This window comes from Jatropha curcas, chromosome 4 (assembly GCF_041381405.1).
Source record: "Jatropha curcas cultivar XTBG-Jc1 chromosome 4, XTBG_Jcur_1.0, whole genome shotgun sequence".
NCBI classification, from domain to species: Eukaryota; Viridiplantae; Streptophyta; class Magnoliopsida; order Malpighiales; family Euphorbiaceae; genus Jatropha; species Jatropha curcas.
The window spans coordinates 5,590,668-5,610,709 of record NC_143154.1 but is presented as its reverse complement, the minus strand read 5'-3'; the positions used below and the strand labels follow the sequence as shown (position 1 = coordinate 5,610,709).

Below are 20,042 nucleotides of genomic sequence, written 5' to 3'. Positions count from 1 at the left end.
AAGTTATTTTATGAAAACAAATGGAGCCTAAATGTTTAATATATAGTTTGTTTTTCCTCCTTTATTTACCCCAGAAAAAAAAAAAAAAAATACAAGTACATCATAGGTCAAGCTTTAACTACATGGTACACAAGGCCTTTTTCTTTTTCCTAGAGTTGGAAACAAGAACTACAGGGATGGGCCTAATATTGGTCGAGGGCCTTGGATATCACACAAAATAGGGAGCGAAAAGAATATCCGAATATAGAAGAACAGAAAGCCAAGCCAAGCGAGCATTGAGCTATATGGACTGCTCACTACTCTTCTATAAACACCATACAAACGAGCAAATGGCGCGTGTTCAGTTTAACCCGTTAGCTACTTCAAAGGGCAACCATTGTATTCAGCTCCATCACTGACTTTTTCACATCATTACTCGCTATGGCGATTGTTTCTATTCCATTCTCTTGTCCCTCTACTCTTCCTCTCCAGCGAGTCAACCTGTGAGTTTTCTGAATTTCTTTCTTCCAATCTCCTCCTCATTTCTCTTCGATACCCATTTTCAATTTCTTGGAAATTGAGTCGCCTTTCCTTGCTTTTTTTTTTTTTTTTTTTAAATCAATTAGCTTAATCTTTTATTTTGTCGATTCTGCAATTTATTTCTGTTAGTGGGTTGTTTTGCAAATCTAAAAACATATCTCTTTTGCTAATTTTTGTGAAATTTAGGCGATATAGTCACTCAGGCATGGCATTTGCAAGTGTGAACAGAGAAACTGGGACTGTAGGTGTAAGAATCACTGAAGGCGAAGGTAACTTACCAAAGGTTGTGCTTACTTCTCCTCATGGTAGGTAAGCATATATGATACATCTTAACTTCTTGACAATAGTGGCATTGTTTTCGTTATTAAAATTTTTTTCTCATTTTCATTTGGATTTCAAATAGTGAGGCAGAGATATATTTGTTTGGAGGTTGCATCACATCTTGGAAAGTTCCCAATGGGAAGGACCTGCTTTTTGTTAGGCCAGATGCTGTATTTAACAAGAAAAAGCCAATCAGGTTCTTCAACTATTTTTATTCATGTCTTTTAGATTTCGGGGACTCATTATCTTCCTATGTATTACACTGATTATTTCTCTATTGCGATAGTGGAGGCATTCCACATTGTTTCCCACAGTTTGGACCTGGTGTTATTCAGCAGGTATAAATTCCTTTCTCATTGTTCTACTTCTGATTTTTGGCATCCCTATTTCTTTCTCTTGTCCAATTAATGTGCTTCCTTTGTTATGACGGCTGCCTCGCAATGAGTTCATTGCTGCTACTCAGTCACGATAAAGATGGATTTTTGTGTTTGGATTGAATTGTGATCAATTTTTGTAGTATTACATACTTCGCTATCGCACTAAATCTTAATATATGTTAGTTTTCTTTTTATCATTTTGCTAAACTTTGGATCAAATATGCATTTAACAGCATGGGTTTGCAAGGAATATGGATTGGTCTGTTGTTGATTCTGAAAATGTGGAGGGCAATCCTGTTGTAACTCTTATGCTCAAGGATGGCCCTTACAGCCGCCCGATGTGGGACTTTGGTTTCCAGGCTTTATACAAGGTAGTTGGTCATTTTATATATTGAATTACTACACAGCTTAGCTATAAATTATAATGACCTTATTATCTGTTTTATTTCGGTCTTTAACAAGCTTGCATTTCTGATTTCATTGGATTATTTTAAGCTTCTATCGCTCGTCTAGTTTATAGTTCTCTCAAATATTTTCAGGTCATTCTCAATGCAAAGAGCATTTCTACAGAACTAAAGATTACAAATACAGACAGCAAGCCATTTTCATTTACTACTGCTCTACATGCATATTTCCGTGTAAGTCTCATTATCCATGCTAGAAAACCACTTTTTCTGGTGCTTTGACCAAGGTATGATTTGATTTTCATGCGTAAACATGGATAAATAAATTCCTATTGGTTACAAAAGCATATGCAGGATTCAATAATTTTTTTCCATGAAAATTTTGATGGCTTCAGAAATAAGTGATACATATTCAAAAATTGAAAGTTGATATAAGACGTCTTGGTGCAGGCTTCTGTAACTGATGCATCTGTGAAAGGTTTGAAAGGTTGCAAAACTCTCAATAAGGATCCAGATCCTACCAATCCAATAGAGGGCAAGGAGGAAAGGTTAGAAATATACATACATGGAAGAATCACACCAATATTTTGGTTTCTCCTTCGAAACTGTGGGCCAGGAATAAAAGAATAGAAAAAATTTTGGATTAGAGTTGATTTATTAGGTCTTGGCTGAGGACTCTCTTCCCAGCATTGATGGTGATTTTCAGTTAACCTGAAAATATTCATACTGTTTTTATTTATTTTGGTGAGCATAAACGGATGAACTTTTTTACTCAATCTATATCAACGCTACTTTCTGCATCAAAGGATTTTTTTCTTAGGTTCACAACATATCATCTAATTTATTTGAAACTAGAAAATGGAAAAGACGATCAAAGTTCTTCAAATGCATGCTGAGGCAACAAAAGTTGAAAACTCGATCATTTTTGAAAGGTACTCTGCACTTATTAGCTGTTATGTAAATTAATCAGGGATGCTGTCACTTTCCCTGGATTTGTAGACTGCATTTACCTTGAAGCCCCTGATGAGGTCCACCTTGATAATGGCTTGGGTGATGTGATAACCATCAAGAGTAAAAAGTAAGTGATTGGGTCATTGTTTCGTGTTTTATTTTCTTTTCCCAAAATATCTGTTATTTACATTTGTGGCTCTCCATCCTTTTTTCACCTGATGCAGCTGGTCAGATGCTGTACTTTGGAATCCACATTTGCAGATGGAAGCATGTTATAAAGATTTTGTTTGTGTTGAAAATGCCAAGGTATTTAGACATTCACTTTCTTCTAAGTTACTTCCAAAGCTTCATGTTAACGCGGATTGTCTTCTTGAGTCCTCACAGTGGGCAAGCTAATGATATAGTTTAATGACTAAACTGCATACAAAGTGATTCTGTGATCATACATAATAGTTTGAGCAAAATTTTTTTCTTAGCTGGCAAAAATGTGGTTTTCTGATTGAACATAATCATAAATTTGCTTTCTTATATACACAAGATGGTTATGTTTCTATGTGTGGTTGACACAGATTGGGAATGTCAAGCTAGAGCCTCAACAGTCCTGGACAGCTAACCAGCATCTTAGCGCTGTCTGAAACGTTGTTGTGTACTATTTGCCTGGTCACTAGAATAAAACCATCCTTTTTATACTTTCTATTTGTTTCTGCTTCCACTTTTGCAGAGCCTTTTATCAATAACTCACAGGATGGTTTAATTTTCTTTATAATGACATTTCAAGTTTATGTTGAGATGACAATTCTATACATATATTTACTCTCAGCAGAATTTGGTTGCTATCATCATAGTGCCATACTCTCTATTCACCAGTAATCACCACAGGTACATTTCCCATCACTAAAAACGTGGAAACGAGTTCTATCCCTCATGACAATCTTTCGAACATAAATCTTGGAAATAAGTTTCATTACCATATGGCAGTCCTCACACACTGTAAGATTCTTAACAATCCGGATTGTTGCTCTTGGTTTTGACCGGATTAGTCCAAATGCAATAGCTAGCTTCTCACTGTGCTGATTTATGGCAATTTCTTTCTCCTCATCCTCAAGGTCATGTAATAAATTTTGTATTGCAGGTTTATATCCTTCTTGTCCTAGTCGCTCAGCGATCTTGTACCACATGTGATAAATCTCTTCCATTTGAGGATGGGACCCATCCCCAGCCAAAAATCCATGGACAGTACCATCTAGACTGATTGTGCTGCACCCTGGAAGTTTGGACACTCCATGTTCTTTCATTTGCGCTCTTGCCTCAGCTGCTACATCCCATTCCCCTGCAGCAGCATGAATGTTGGCTAAGTGAATGTACCGGCCACCATGATCTGGATCCTCTTCAATTAGGATTTTGCCTATCTGTTTACCTAGCTCTATATTTCCATGAATATGACAGGCGTTTAGAAGTGCACCCCAGATGACAGGATTTGGTTTTACTGGCATTCTCTCAATCAGATCCTTTGCTTCCTTCAGCAATCCAGCTCGACCTAATAGATCGACCATGCATCCATAGTGCTCTATTGTTGGTTTCAAACTATAAACTTTCTCCATGCTCTGAAATAGTGATTTCCCGTCTTCAACTAGTCCTGCATAACTGCATGCAGTTAAAATTGCGGTAAAAGTTATCAGGTTTGGCTTAATTCCTGCCTTCAGCATTTGCTTAAACCAGTAAAGAGCATCTTGTCCATGCCCATGAATTGCAAAACCATAAATTATTGCAGTCCAAACATAGACATTTTTGTTCCCTATTTTCTTAAAAACTCCTAGAGCTTCTTCCATACCACCGCACTTTGCATACATGTCTATTAGAACACTACCTAAAATCTGGTCTATCTGGATTTCATTCTTTTTTATGTATGCATGAATCCATCTTCCTTGATCCAATGCCCCAAGATGTGCACATGCTGAAAGTACACTTGCTAGCTCTACTCTATCAGGTTTGATGCCTGCACTTTGCATTTCTTGAAATACTTTCAGTGCCTCTTGGTGAAGTCCTGCCTGGACATAACCAGAAATCATTGCTGTATATGAAATGGCATTTCTTGTTGGCATGTCTTGGAAAAGTTCATAGGCTGTTTCAGTATCGTTGCATTTCATATACCCATGAATCATTGAGTTCCAAGAGACAACATCTGGTTGTGAGATTCGATCAAAGAGGACTTGCGCAGATTTTATGGAGCCAGATGCAGCGTATGCATGAAGAAGGGAATTTGTAGAATAAATATCTGAACCAAATCCAAGTTTTATGATGTAAGCATGAATTTGTTGGATCTCTTCCAAGGCTGACAGACGAGAACACGCTTTGAGCAGGAATGGAAAGGTGTAAACATTGTGTGGAATGGAATGACAGAGCATTTGATAATACAGAATCAAAGCATGCTCCGATTTATTGCTGTTAGCATAGCCTCGGATCATAGCATTCCACATGAAAGTGTTGGGTCTGCTGATTCTGTCGAAAACCGTACGTGCATAGGATATGTTCCCTGAATTTGAGGAGCTAACAAAAGCTACTAGCTTGCTTACTGTGATTGTCTCTAGTACAAGGCCTGTTTTGAACATATGAGCATGAATTTGCTTTAATTCCTCCATGTTTGAACATCTTTCAAGCAGAGATAGGGTCTGCGACATGCTTGAGTATGTTGTGGGAAGGGATGCCATCCAATTGCTTACCTAATTTAGGGAGGGAGTTGTTGAAATGTTTCCAATCTTGACTTTGAATAGTCAAGCTATTGCCTCTGTGGCTTTAGATTATTTATTTATTTATTTATTTTGGGATAAGGTTCTTGATCTGTCATACACCACCCAAATGTAGATTTGATAAATTTTTTACTGGTCCCCATTCTCATTCTCTTTCTCTTTCTCCATGTCAATTCTGTATTTCTTAAATAAATTTAACAAGAATTGTTATTTTGTCTATTGCCCTCTCATATGTCATAAGTCCCTTCATGAACAGGGTTCAAACTTAAATTTTCTATGTAGCTTTCAAGCCAGCCTTTTGGGCTAAATCAATCACTGCTAACAAACCCAAATAACAATATGAAATCCGATTTACCATGGAAGAATAGAAAGAAAGAAAGAAAAAAAAAAGGGTTTCAGTTCTCAAGAAACAAACATTGAAACAATACAAACCAAAAGTACAATCAAAATCACAACCCAAACCCAATAAACCCATGGCTTAGTCTTCTGCCTCATCTGATTAGCATAGTACAGACTGTTAGTCCCTCCACTAATAAAACTACCTGCATTAACCACATTTTCTTCAATATCATCAATTTTCTCTCCTTGTGTTTCAACAATAACAGCCATATCAAGAAAAACCTGATGCAACTTTGTCAAACTTCTTTGCAACTCCATAACAGCCTCGTGCCTTTCTTTAAACATTTCACCTCCAAAAACCATATTTTCGATGACTTCCTCGCTGGCTTCCTCTCCGGTTTCTGCATAATACTTTCTTCTAATATCATCTTTATAATCTGATAAAATCTTCTCTCTTAGAAACTGAAACTGATTTAACATCTCTGTCAGTTTGACCTTCAAGCCATTAGTGACTGTCATTCTTGTTCTATAAACAGAACTACCTTCTTTATACAAATCCTTGGATTTATCAAGAGATTCTAATCTCGATTTAACAACCTTTGCCTTTTTGAGAACTGAAAGAATATCTGACTCCATTCTGTCTCTTAAGCCACGAAGAATCATGTTACTGTGAGTGGATTTGGCTTCTTGATCAAGATTTTGAAGATCGAATAAAGAGATAAGTGATCTCTTCCATTTCTATTTTGATTGCACTAACTTCTTGGAAGAACAGAGAGAGGTTTGGTTCATCTGAAGAATTGGGGCAACCTGATTCCATATTGATTTCGGATCGAAAATCGTCTTTTTGGGCTTCTTTTTTCAATTCCACGTAACTTAAGAAGGACTTTGTCATTAGATCGTTCATCTTTTGCAAGATCGCAATAACCCAACTGCAAAAAGGAGGAGAGATGTCAAGAACAGAGATAAAACCCTGAAGAAATTCGAAGAACCTTTAAGGGGATTCAAGGTTCTTGAGATTATTGAGTTTTCACAAATGCTTGAGTACCACTATAGTTGAATACTGCAGAACCATGACATGATCATCTTTGACATTTGGCTTTTGGAGGGAAGAAAACCAGAAGCCAAAAGAAACCAGTAAAGGAGTTTTAAATTGTGAAGAAACCTTTAAAAAGTTACATTAACATAAAGAAAGAGAAGTGGTATTTTGTTAAAAACCTTGAAGAAACTGATGACTCTGTTCTCACTTACTCTTCTGATGCTTGAGGTTTTGCTTTCGGAATATGAAAGTTGAAAAAGAGAGAGTGGGTATGTGTGGCTTTTTGATTTTCAGAGAACTTGAAATTGGTTTTGGGTTTTAAAGCTACAGTGAGGAATAGAAGGCGATGGTTCAGTTTTTAAAATAATTCAGTTAACGTATATTTATTCATATAAAGAGTTCTGAAATATTTCAAAATTTAGTTGTAGAGAGATGATAGCCGTTGCATTATGAAGCCGCTGCAATTCCGCCAAAATTGGTCGGTGAGGTGCTGCATTGACACGGTGTCGTTTTTTTACGTGGAACTGGAAAGGTTGATTAAAACAAGGTGGCATTTTGCCGCTAAGCAAACGCCATCGTTTTGCTAACTGGCAATAGAGATTTTTCTTTTTGAAATTTATTTTTCGGAACTAGGAAATGGATTAATGAATGGACGGTGAATGCTCGTATTGGTCAAGATTTCATATTTGTTACATTTCCATAAAGAGATGACTTCAAGTTACAACCAGAATTGACACAGCATAGCGTACACTGGAGGTGTGCAAATCATCCCACGGAAGCAAATCAAAAATTCAATCGGTCCATTTCGGATCGATTCGATCTGTCACTCAAAGAGGAATTTTGTTATTCCGTTTACTCGGTCTGGACTAAATTATTATTTAGGTCAGCTCTGTTGTGCAGGAATTAATTGTTTAGACTTGGAGCTTAATCGATAAGGTAAAAACTAATAAATATAAAAATGAAGAATGAATATTGTATATGTTATTCCCAGTAAACAAGCGTTTAAATATAAAGAGAATAAACTGAATTCCTTAGCAATAGGAATCAGTAACAAACTAATCCTATCATAACAACTCAATCTCAACATAATCAAAAACAAATAATACAAAGTCAAAGATATGGGAAGAGGTACAGATATACTGCTAATATGCCCCCCTCAAGTTAAACAGAAAGGACCAATGTTTAACTTGTTCAGATGACGACAAAACGCAGCGGATGACAAGGGCTTAGTCAAAGTATTGGCTACTTGATCTGCAGAATGGACATGTGAAACAGTAAGCAGTTTCCGATGAACTTGATCACGAACATAATGAAAATCCACTGCTAAATGCTTCATACGACTGTGAAACACAGGATTCTCACATAAATAAGTGACTCCTATGTTATCACAATAAATAACAGGTGCCGTAGAAAGTGTGATGCCCATTTCAAACAGGAGATTGCAAACCCAAGTTGTTTCAGATACAACACTCGCAACAGCACGATACTCAGCCTCCGTGGAGGACCACGCAATTGTTGTTTGCTTTTAAGAAGACCAACTGATCGGATTATTGCCAAAGAATTGAATGTAGCCAGTGGTTGAGACACGATCATTAATATCGCCGGCCCAATCTGCGTCAGAATACATGTGAAGTGACAGAGATTTGCTTTTCTTCAGACAAAGGCCATAGCGAAGAGTACCATTAAGATATCTTAGAACCCGTTTGACAGCTTTCCAATGAATAGTAGATGGAGCATGCATGAACTGGGAAAGCTTGTTCACTGCAAAGCAAATATCGGGACGGGTAAAACTAAGATATTGAAGTTTACTAACAACTTGTCGATATTTAGTGGCATCAACAGGCAAGGAACCATCAGAAACTAAAAGAACTGCAGAGGAGCTCATAGGAGTAGCAGCTGGTTTGGATTCCTGCATGTTGGTTATGTGAAGTAGGTTAGCAATATAAGTTGCTTGAGACAAGTAGAGACAATCTTGCTGCCGCAACACTTCCACACCAAGGAAATACTGCAAATTACCCAGATCTTTAATAGAAAAATGACTCGCAACGGAATCAATTGTACTCTGAATGCCAGAAACTGAACTTCCTGTAACAATGAGATCATCGACATATACAAGTACAAAAATAACAGCAGAAGCCGTACGGCTTATAAATAGAGAACAATCCGATTCAGATTTGGCAAAACCCAAGGAGATAAGATGATTTTTAAGAGCAGTATACCACGCACAAGGAGCCTGCTTTAGCCCATAAGTAGCTTTGCGAAGCAAACAAATGTGAGAGGGAAACTTAGAATTCTCAAAACCCAGAGGTTGTGTCATGTAGACTTCCTCATCAAGATTGCCTTGAAGAAAGGCATTATTGACATCTAATTGACGCAAAGGCCAGTTATATTGAATTGCAAGAGACCACCAATCTGACAGTGGTTGGCTTGACCACAAGACTGAACGTCGAATGATAATCGATGCCTGGGCGTTGCGTGAACCCTTTGGCAACTAACCGTGCTTTAAACCTGTCAACAGAACCATCAGATTTTCGTTTAATCCTATATAACCATTTGCAAGCAATATTCTTAGAGGGATCATATGGAACAAGTTCCCAAGTTTTATTTTTCATTAATGCATCATACTCTACTTGCATAGTTGTCCGCCATTCTGGGTTTTTGTTGGCTTGGGCAAAGGTAATGGGTGGGGGAGCAGGTAAAACTTGTGCCATGTAGTCAAAGATTTTCTTGGGTTTGTAAATTTGATTTTGGGAACGTGTAACAACACGAGAGGGAGGAGGTGGTGGTATTGCTGCAGGTAAATTTAAAGAGATGGGAGCAGGGATAGGTTGAGAGGATGGTTCACGAGTAGGTATGGGTGAAGGTATAGGTGGAGATGGGTCAGGTGTATGTATGAGTGGAGATACCAGTGGAGATGGTGTTGTCACAGTAGCTATTGTGGCACAATCGGAGTTCCCAGAGTCACAAGTGGGCACAATTTCAGAGTTTTGGGTGTTGGAAGTCACAGAGGAAGGAAGCACGGGTATAGGACAAGGTAAAGGTTGAGTGGAAACGAGATTAACGGAAGAGGATTCCTGATGTAAGGTGGGAGAGTGAGATTGGGTTAAGTCAAACCAATTGAGAGACTGATTAGATTTAGAAGTGGAGCCAATAGAGAACATGGACTTGTATGGGAAACTATGTACAATAAACTGGACATCACGAGACAAATAAATTTTTGAATTGAGAGGATCAAAACATTGATGACAATAATGGGACAGCGAAAAACCTAAGTAAACACATGGTGTATGTAACGTCCCATTTTCCTATTGAATCGAGTCGTTGCTTAGAGTCGAGTCGGGCTGATCCAAAACCCGGTTCGAGCCATTAGAGTCCAGAGTGGGGTAGAATGGAATGTAACTAAAATAAGAAAAAGAAGTGGACTTACTTGAAGGAAACAAAAAGATCAAAGTATAAGGATTAGGACTTACTTGCACTAAAATATAAAGCTTAGGTATTAAGTTGTACCATTTTGACACTTGAGGTACCATTTGGTAATTTTCACATAAAAATCATTGATATTCTAGAGCCTACCCGTGAGTTCCATTTCATTTTCATTTCTTCATCCTTATCTTCATCTTCTTCCTCTACTTTCCTCTTCCACCTTCCTTTCTCCATCACTTTTAATGGTAGTGAAGATTTTAATGGGAGTTAAGCATTCCATTCAACTTCTATTCTATCCAAGAGAGGTGAGCTCCAAGGTAGAAGAAAAAGGAAGCTAAAAAGAAAAGCCCAAGCTTTTTGGAGTGAAGGTGTGCTATCTCTTTAGTTTAATTAATTTCCTTGCATGAGAATTTGTGTGGTGTGTTGATAATGAGAAAATATGTTGTTTAACGTTGAGTAAGATGACTGAAAATGGTGGAAAAGCATGAAATGAAATGAATAAATGAAGTAGATATTGAGTTCATGCTGAAACAGGTTTTGCTGGAAAAGTAATCAGTAAATTGACCTTGATTTTGAACCTATTTAATGATGGAATTAGGAAGTGTCATAGAAGAGTTATTTGTTCCTCCATGTGTTAGCTTTCTATGGGTTTTTGAATCACCCAAATCGGAGTTGTAAATTGAGAGATATGACCAAAATAGTACAGACTGCGCAGGCTGGAAAACACGACGCGCGCTCGCGAATTTCATGTCGAGCTCACGAATTTGGCCTGTGAACTCTCTGACTCTCATTTTGCACTTCTCGCGCTCGCGAATTTCATTGCGCGCTCGCGAATTTGGCCTGTAAACTCTCTGACCCTCTTGTGTGCTTCTCGCGCTCGCGACTTTGCATGGCGCGCTCGCGACTTGTGTTCTGATACTCTTTTAGACATCATTTTCTATGCAATTGTATTCTTTTGCTCAACTTGTATGCCTCCAATCATTTTAAAACAAAAAGACAACATGAGAACATGTATCAAAACAACATGCAAGCATGCAAATGATGTGAAATGAGGTAAACAATACGGTGTATGAAGTTATGAATTCTATGCAATTGCATTCCTTTGCTCAACTTGTATGCCTTCAATCATTTTAAAACAAAAAGACAACATGAACACATGTATAAACACAAAATGCAAGCATGCAAATGATGTGAAACTAACATGACACAAGTTGCCCGCTTGGCGAGGCTATCAGCATACAGGTAAGCAGTATGGTTTATGAAATTATGAAGCAGTTAATTTCATGACACAAGCATTCAAATTATGATACAAGCATGTGAAAATAACATGACACAAGCATGCAAATTATGACGCAGTTACTATGCTTTTGTTTTATATATTGACATACCACTAATATTCTCCATTGAGGTTAGGTAGAAACCACTTAGATAAGACTATGTAGCGACATAGGACAGCAGATCTGCGCCCCATACAGTTTGGTACCCCGGCTACAGGCCGTTGAGTGGATATAATTATATAATGGCCATAGCAGCCCAGTCATACAGTATTCATACAGTTTCATACAGTTTTTCTTATCACTTCGGTTTCACTATAACCTTATGGAGCTATACAGTTATATTGACTACAAATTGCATAATCATACAGTATAATGAGCAGCAAGTACGATAATGAAAGTATCATGATATGTGTGCTTACATTCCATATGTGAGTACATGTTTATTTCTACATATGTATGTGCTTGTATGTTTCTTTATTCGTTGCGATATTCACTGAGTTTTAATAAAAGTTGCAGAATTCATACAGCATAAAGAACATCAGGTAAGATCGTGAAAGTATAATGCTATATATATGCTTACAAGTTTATTTATTTAATTTTTAAGGAGCCATACAGTTATGAGATGTTATTAATCATAACCTATATGATGTGACTAAAAGTGCATAAGTCATACAACATAATGAACAGCAAGTAAGACAATAAAAATATACTGTTATGTGTTCTTACATGTTTATTTATTTAATTCATACAACATAATGAACAGCAGGTAAGATCATGATAGTATCATGATATGTGTGATTAAAGGTTCATGTAAAGGCGTTATGAGATAATTTGAACTAAATTATTTATGTTATGCATTAGAAGTTTATTCTTTGCTATAAAGATACATTTATGTTGAAATTTACTGATTCTATGATTATCAATGCTTTTATAAACTTTGTATTTTAAGTAAGTTGCCATCACATTTTGTTAAGTATGTGAATTATGAGCACCACTGAGGTTTATACTCAGCGCGTCGATTTTTATCACGCGTAGGTTGAAGATCGTGGTTATTACTTGAAGACTTGAAGAGTACTATCAAACAGAAGTGATTAATTTGGGAGTAGTAGATTGAGAGTTATATAATTAAGAATTATGGCATGTATTAAGATTTATGGCATGTATAATTATTACATTTGTTAGAGCTTATGTCATTGGAAATATAATTGAAGCATGTAATTATTGTGGTGTAAGTATTTGGAGATAAGAATAATACTTGTGAAATGATTGAATATGAAATATTTTACTATAGTTGGTATGATTAGGTCATGAAGACTTAATATATATATAATGACTGCAATTAATTGCTGCTGGATATTAAATGCCATTGAGGATTTATACAATTATGAAAAGATATATAAAGTGTTATTGTGTTATGATGATTGTTTGGAGATGTTAGAAGTTTAGAGTTTAATTGGGAGTGTTTTGTATTCATATTTAGCATACAGGATGATATCAGCATGACAGGACATAGGTTCAACCAGATTGTAGCGTCTCGGCTCGGTTCATTCGGGTTAACGGGTGGACCGGAAAGGGATGTTACAGTGTAGATCTTGGAGCTAGTTTATTAGGAGAATAAGGTTTTAGCCATGGGTAACATAAACATCCAAAGGTTTTTAGTGACAAGTAATCGGGTTGTCGTTGAAATAACATTTCATAGGGAGAATGATTGGCTAAAGTGTGAGTGGGCATTCTGTTGATTAGATAAACGGCATGATGACATGCAAAGGACCAAAGGTTGGATGGAAGAGATGCTTCATAGAGTAATGTTCAGGCAGTTTCAATAATATGGCGGTGTCGGCGTTCAGCAGTGGCAACCCGTTGTGGAGTATATGGAGGGGATTTCAAATGTTCTATTCCATGTAGGTTAAGGTATGAATCAAGAGCCTGAAATTCACCACCACCATCAGTATAAAAAGAGAGAATTTTGAAATTGAAATGTCTTTCAACTAAAGGATGAAATTTTTTAAAAATTGATGTCACCTCATTTTTTTGTTTTAACTTGTAAAGCCAAATATATTTTGTATATTGATCAACAAAGATGCAATAATATAATTTTTTGTCAACAGACAAAGTGGGAGAGGGACCCCATAAATCACTAAAAATAGTTTGGAGAGGCTTTGAACTTGTCAATGTAAGTTGAGAAAATGGTTGCCTATGAGCTTTATTAGAATGACAGGAATTACAAAAAGATAATTTGTCTTGAACTGAAACAGAAATAGAACATTTATTTAAAATAAGATGCAGAACTCTATCATGAGGATGACCGAGTCTACGATGCCAGGTTTCAAGAGAACTAGTGGAGGTTGCTATGTGCGCTGTAGGGAAAGAGCAGGAGGAGGGAGTCTTTGGCCACTCTTATAATCCATTATTACTCCGACCGTGCACCAACGGCTTCCTGGTTGCAAGATCCTTGACAACAAAATTAGAAGGAAAAAATTCAACTGAGATTAAATTGTCTTGACAAAATTTATTAACAGAAATTAAATTTGTTTGAATTTGAGGAGCACAAATGGTATTAGACAGCTGGAAAGCTTTGTTAGATGCATATAAATGAATAGAACCAGTGTGTGTAATTGGGATGTTGTTACCATCACCCATTGCTACTTCTTCAAAACCAGTGTATTCAGGCATGTCCTGAGGATCAGCAGTGATATGATGGGTGGCACCGGAGTCGAGGACCCATGGTTTGTCTGACATTTGAGAGGCTGAAACAAAATTAGCTCTGGCTTGAAGATGATTATATGATTTGCTGCGACACACAGATGCAGTGTGACCATATTTGTTGCATAATTGACAAGTGACTCCATTGTAGGAAGTGTTAGAGGATGGTGGACGCCAAGTTGATTGTTGATTTGGTCTGTTTGGATGCCACTGGTTTGGCTGGAAGTTGGAAGGTTGCTGGGTATTATTAGAAAAATGCCGATTGGATCGACCATTGCGAGCAGTGTATGTAGCTTGATTAGCTACAACTATGGGAATAATTGAGGAGACTGGTTTTACTTCACTTTGAAGACAAAGTTCATGGTCTAGAAGTTTTTCACAAAGTTCTGGGTACTCAATCGGAACACTCCTGTTGCGAATTGCAGCTGCTACTTCTCGCTAATTTGAGTTTAGACCACTGAGAATTTTAACAGTAAGCTCAGGTTCGGCCATTGGAGAACCTGCAGCAGCAAGTTCATCGGCAATTTCACGAATTTTATGAAGATATTCGGTGATACTTTTTTCATCTTTTTGTATGCGACCGAGTTGATCGCGCAAGCTATAAATGCGTGTATGACTTTTGTTGGCATAGGTGTTGTGAAGAATTGTCCATGCTCAGAGTTGGAAGCATTACCAACAATGGAGGCAATGGTTGGATCAACAGAGGCCATCATTGCTTGATGAATGAGGCGATCCTGCCGTAACCATAAACGGTATGCTGGGTTGGGTTGAGAGGTGTTATCTTGAGTGATTGTTTTTGGAGGAGACGGTGTGGTGTCATCAAGATGACCAGCAAGGTCATGGCCATCAAGAAGAAGAGTTAATTGAGTTTTCCAGGTGGAGAAATTGGAACTGCCTTTGAGCTTAATAGGCAATTGAGCAGTAGGGTTGAACTGGATTATTTCATGGGTGAGGTTGGAAGTAATGTTATCAGAATTTAGAATGGTTGCCATGGGAATAATTGTGTGAAAAGAAAAAAAAAATATGAATCAAAGACTCTTTTGAGTTATGAGAGCTCTGATACCATAATAAATATAAAAGTGAAGAATGAATATTGTATATGTTATTCCCAGTAAACAAGTGTTTAAATACAAAGAGAATAAACTGAATTCCTTAGCAATAGGAATCAGTAACAAACTAATCCTATCATAACAACTCAATCTCAACATAATCAAAAACAAATAATACAAAGTCAATCAAAAACAGATAATACAAAGTCAAAGATATGGGAAGAGGTACAGATATACTGCTAATAAAAACTAATTAAAACAGTTAGAACGAAATTGTGCAGTTCAAATAGATTTGATTCGGACCTATTCTCAGTTTGGTTCGTGGGAAATCCGATTTTATATTTTTGATCTTTGGTTTGATTCAAAACCATTTGCTCTCTCATAGTGTACATTCGTGGGAAGTCCGATTTTATATTTTCATCTTTGGTTTGATTCAAAATCATTTGCTCTCTCATAGTGTACACCAGTACACTGAAATGTCTTATCTTATCTTTTAAGGAAACCTTTAACTTGCAAATTATACTAATATTACACATTTTTCCACACTAATGACATTAACTTTTAGAGCTTTTGATTTAATATATAATTAACATAATTTTTTAAAAAATAATTTTCACTTTTTCAATCCAAAGATTTTGCAAATTAAAATTTATTTATATAAATTAAAGTGTTTTAATAGATCAAAATAAAAAATAAAAAAAAGAAAATACATAAAATTAAAATAATAAAATTTAAGCGTGAATTTTCATATCCAACCATGTGTTATATTATGAGGGAACTTTACAAGTACGTGTGCAACATTGATTTACTTCGCATTTCAGAAAAAGAAAGACAAGGAAGCTATAGAGATCAGACGACAATATTATTACGAACACATCATCTATAAAGACTCAGATTAAGCTCTCGCCTCATAAAATCATGCCTCAGCTTAGAGCTTCCTTACAAGTCCTTTAACTATGCTATATTTCTTAAGAAGAGATCAGTTTTCTTTTTCATGCTACTTCTTGTTTTTTCACCTTCTCGGCCTCGAGCCTCCTTAATGTGGTGGAACTGAGCTTATCACCATTAGATCCTTCTGAAAGTAGATCCACGACTTCAATCTGCACAAGATCAATATCCTTAGGCTCTAATGTTCGGATGTTTAAAGAACTATGTACATATCTATCTTTACAAATTGATATAAAAGCAAACTATATATAATGAACTGAAAACTCTAACCTTTAGAAGTGGGAGTCCTTTCTCAGCCCTCTTCTTATTGACTGACAGCCCACCTGGCACTGTCTCCTTGCTGCCTCAAAACCAACAGTCCGTCAAATTTCAAAAATGATTCTGCCAAATTTTTTAGGTAAGGAGTGAATATTGCTAGCCCAGAAGAGCAAGATATAATGCATAATTATTGCATTCTTTTCTTTACGACAACAAATTTTAATAATTGCATACCTAAAGGTGATAACAAAAATAGCTGAGAAAACTCAAGCAGCTTAATATAATAATCACAAAGTTTAGGCAAAGAACCATGCATTATATACATCAACCCTGATGTATATTTAACAGCAACTCCATATGATGTAAAATTAACATATCCATCATCCATATTTAGTTAGAAAGATGATATTTCATCAAGGAACAATAATAAGAAAACAAATAAACAAAAATAAAGTAAGAAGATGAAGATTATGACAGTGAAAACTTAAACATAAAAAATGTATCCAAGAATGACTCACCTTACAACTATAGCCTCCAAATTTTCATCAACGATTGAAGGTCCATAGGGATCAACGATAGGTTCAACTTGCACAGCAAGTTCTGGTTTAATGGACTGCACAAAGATTTGAAAGAAAACAGGTGATCATTTACCTGTTATAGAAATTGTAAAAAAAAAAAAAAAAAAAAAAAAATTTTGAGATACTACCATGCCAAACGAAACCACCTTGACCATTACACAATACATTAATTTTAGACTGCACGGACTGCCAACTGTTCACTTATTTTGCAATAATGCGACATGGTCTAGAGCCAATTCCAATTCAATTAGGAAAGAAAAAAATAAAAAAAACCACAGGACAATCAGCTTCTCTTCATTGCTAAAACATACATTCTTTGAGACACAAAGGCATAGGATCATCAGGCTGAAACAAACGACATTTTGAGAAAATGGGAGACGATAATCAGAATACATTAACCTGCCTGTGCATCCCTTGACACATTACTGTTGTTGCCAGTTTATAAAACCTTGGCCACAGTTCCACAAATAGAAAAGAACAAACAAAGCACAAAGTGACATTTTCCAAATTGAAAGAAATAATAGAACATCTACCTTGATGTAATTTTCAACATTTCGCATCCTTTCTTCAATGGGCTGTATTAAGTCAGCAAACTGCAGAAGCAGAAATTTCTAATCATTAAAAACTCTATTGTGCGATAAATAAGGCACATTTAAATCGTTAATTTAAAGGGTATGCTTGGCAAATGTTGCAGAGAACAATAAATCAATAGCTGCCAGAAGAGCTCACAAGACAAGAGACCAAGAACAACATACAATTACCAACATTGCTCATTAAATAAAGTAATAGCAAGAACACCTATACATTAAAATTTCCAGGCAAACTAATATTAAAACAATTCAAGATATTGAATACTAGGAGCTTTTATGCCTCAGAAGAAGAGGAAAAAATGTGAGACTATTCAATAAATTGAGAGTAATATAAAGAAATTGAACTGATAAACTAACCTGCTTCTTAGTTAACATGGGACCATCGCAAACTCCAATAACAATTCGATCCCTAGACAGCTCTGCCGATGCCTACTATTCAAGCCATAGTCAAAACCTTTTTTTTTTTTTTTTCCTTCCAATAAATAAAACTAAAAACAAATTGAATTTTGTGTAAAAAAAAAAAAATACCTTTAGAAAAAGGCGATGGCCGTCATGTAATCGGTCGAAGGTGCCGCCGAGAACCACCGCACCATATGTATTAGGCGGTGATATCGTCCAATTAACCATAGATTCGTCTAATAACGCCATTTTAAGCACTAGCACCAAAAAGACAGAAGCGTCTTTGAGTTTTCGTTTAATTCTGATCAATTTATATATATATATAGAGAGAGAGAGAGAGGGACTTTTAGGTACAACGAACCTGGACGTATTGTGGTTTGTTTTTGGAAGAAGTGAGTGGGTTAGCTTGGTAATGCATTTGTTTGAGATCAGAAACAGAACCTATTAGTTGAATTTAAAGCCGAGATTGAGGAGATCAACGACCATCGAAGAGGACAAAATTAAAGAGACAAATTTAGAGGAAAAGGAAAATTTTTGAAACAACGTATTTGGATATAACATAAAAATACAAGTTTCCGCTAAGTAAATTTGGTCAAAATTAAAATTTTTGGATAACAGCAACTAGTGCTTTCCTCTCTCACCGCTGTTCTAGTGTTCTCCCATTTCTCACGCTTTTAATTTTTTATTCACTTTAATAAAATCAAACATTTTTATTTTTCAAAAAAATTAAAAGACATTAATGGGCCTGAATTTTTAGAGAGGTTTGTGGTTTGTTTATTGTACATTTGATTTTGTTTGTTTGTTATCTAATTTTTAATTACAATGATTAGCATTTGCTATTATATTGGCAAGTAGGACTCAATATGTGCGGTGCTTCCTTTGCTATTTATCCCTAGAAAAAAAAAATTATTCTAGGATTTTAACTCACAAATTCTATATATGGGAGGCCTGGATTATTAGATTTTTTTTTTTATTAATTGAATTCTGTCTAGGAGAATTGGGTTATTAGTTATTCTAAGTTTGAGTCATGAGCTTTGCAAGGGGGACAATGATCTCTATCGTTAATGTTTCTTTGCTTTCAATGCTCTTGAACCTGGAAAACCATTGGCTATTTGAGGTTCTATTCCCATTGCTTTACTTACCAGTTTGTCGCCATTGATTCTGGGAAGAATAATAACTGTTGTGTCTCAATTCTATGTTTTTCTTTTTATTTTGGTCTCTCGCAGGAAAACTTTTTTAATTGTCTATACTTAAAATTTTGCAATTGGTGTCATTGATCACTTTAGATTTTCGGAATGATGAGTCAGCAAACACGGTCTACTTTTTATGAGGTGGCAGCTGACATGGAGGCCACTTTTTATTAGGCTTTACACCTGCTTTCGTCATTGTCTTAAACAACCCAATTGCCTCCTTGCCAAAATCCATTTTGCTCGTATCCAGAAATCATGGGATTCCACGTTACAACACTTTTTTCCGACATTTTGTCATACACCTTCCTCGGATAACCCAAATCACCGGACTTGGCATAAAAGTGACCAAGGCTGATTGCACATGCCCATACAAGCCAAACCTATTCGCTAAAACATGTCCATGAATGATTTTACCGGCTTTCAAGGATGATAAATCAAACAGATTTTATAACAAATGTAAAAGTATAATTTGATGGTGAGATATTAAAAAGGAGCATGCAACCTTAGAAAATAAATTGAATAGATGTAGAAGTTGTGAAATTGGAATGTGGATTTGATTAAGGAATTGAATCAAAAGGCATCAGGCTTTACATAGAGTGAAACATTTGGCTGTAGATAGGGGTGGCCACGGTTCCGGAACCGAACCGAAAAGGTCCGGTTACGGAACCGGCGGTTCCGGTTCCAGTCGGTTCCGGTTCTAGAAAAATTGGAACCGAAATCGAACCGAAAAGGTCCGGTTCCGGTGACAAAACCGACTGTTCCGATCGGTTTTCCAGCAAATCGCATAATTTTAAATTTTGAAGACCGGTTTAAAAAAAAATTATTTGAACATAAAAAATTAAAAAATACACCTAAAAAATACTTCAATTAAATTTATTTTTTTAAAGACTTGAACATAATTATTTTTTTTAAAAAAATTTTTCAACTGAATTT

The 20,042-nt window shown here is 36.1% G+C and overlaps 4 protein-coding genes across 5 annotated transcripts; 1 reads left to right on the top strand and 3 right to left on the bottom strand.

The window, feature by feature from the left end:
• The first annotated feature begins 291 nt into the window (after window positions 1–291).
• Window positions 292–12,607, top strand: LOC105640064 (Galactose mutarotase-like superfamily protein). 2 transcript variants are annotated; one of them, XM_089720188.1, is made up of 10 exons: window positions 292–482; window positions 706–828; window positions 923–1,036; window positions 1,127–1,178; window positions 1,451–1,588; window positions 1,757–1,855; window positions 2,072–2,169; window positions 2,592–2,699; window positions 2,797–2,878; window positions 12,430–12,607. In XM_089720188.1, the coding sequence occupies exons 1-10, from the start codon at window positions 421–423 to the stop codon at window positions 12,460–12,462; spliced, it is 909 nt and encodes a 302-aa protein (XP_089576314.1). In that variant the 5' UTR covers window positions 292–420; the 3' UTR covers window positions 12,463–12,607. The 2 variants fall into 2 exon arrangements, with proteins under 2 accessions (XP_089576314.1, XP_012079669.1); XM_012224279.4 differs by lacking the exon at window positions 12,430–12,607 and adding an exon at window positions 3,142–3,360 and having other exon boundaries at window positions 295–482.
• LOC105640065 (Tetratricopeptide repeat (TPR)-like superfamily protein) lies at window positions 3,072–5,328 on the bottom strand. Its single transcript, XM_012224280.4, has one exon. It carries the CDS (start codon window positions 5,278–5,280, stop codon window positions 3,433–3,435), a length of 1,848 nt encoding a protein of 615 aa, XP_012079670.1. The 5' UTR covers window positions 5,281–5,328; the 3' UTR covers window positions 3,072–3,432.
• Window positions 5,649–7,340, bottom strand: SYP112 (syntaxin of plants 112). The gene is given in 3 exon segments (XM_037635300.2): window positions 5,649–6,372; window positions 6,374–6,587; window positions 6,907–7,340. Coding segments are annotated over 2 exon segments (840 nt in total). The 5' UTR covers window positions 6,563–6,587; window positions 6,907–7,340; the 3' UTR covers window positions 5,649–5,721.
• A 3,281-nt stretch (window positions 12,608–15,888) lies between the features above and the next one.
• Window positions 15,889–18,176, bottom strand: COAD (4-phosphopantetheine adenylyltransferase; the record flags this gene model as incomplete). Its single annotated transcript, XM_012224278.4, is given in 6 exon segments — window positions 15,889–16,246; window positions 16,365–16,434; window positions 16,871–16,965; window positions 17,464–17,523; window positions 17,878–17,949; window positions 18,049–18,176. Coding segments are annotated over 6 exon segments (525 nt in total). The 3' UTR covers window positions 15,889–16,138.
• Between the last annotated feature and the right edge of the window lie 1,866 nt (window positions 18,177–20,042).

Excerpts from the sequence above, each read along its gene's own strand:
- LOC105640064 (XM_012224279.4), top strand. The coding sequence starts at position 421 with ATGGCGATTGTTTCTATTCCATTCTCTTGTCCCTCTACTCTTCCTCTC. Across the intron at positions 1,179-1,450 it reads GACCTGGTGTTATTCAGCAG|CATGGGTTTGCAAGGAATAT; the intron begins GTATAAATTCCT and ends TGCATTTAACAG. Across the intron at positions 2,879-3,141 it reads TTTGTGTTGAAAATGCCAAG|ATTGGGAATGTCAAGCTAGA; the intron begins GTATTTAGACAT and ends TGGTTGACACAG.
- LOC105640065 (XM_012224280.4), bottom strand. The coding sequence starts at position 5,280 with ATGGCATCCCTTCCCACAACATACTCAAGCATGTCGCAGACCCTATCT.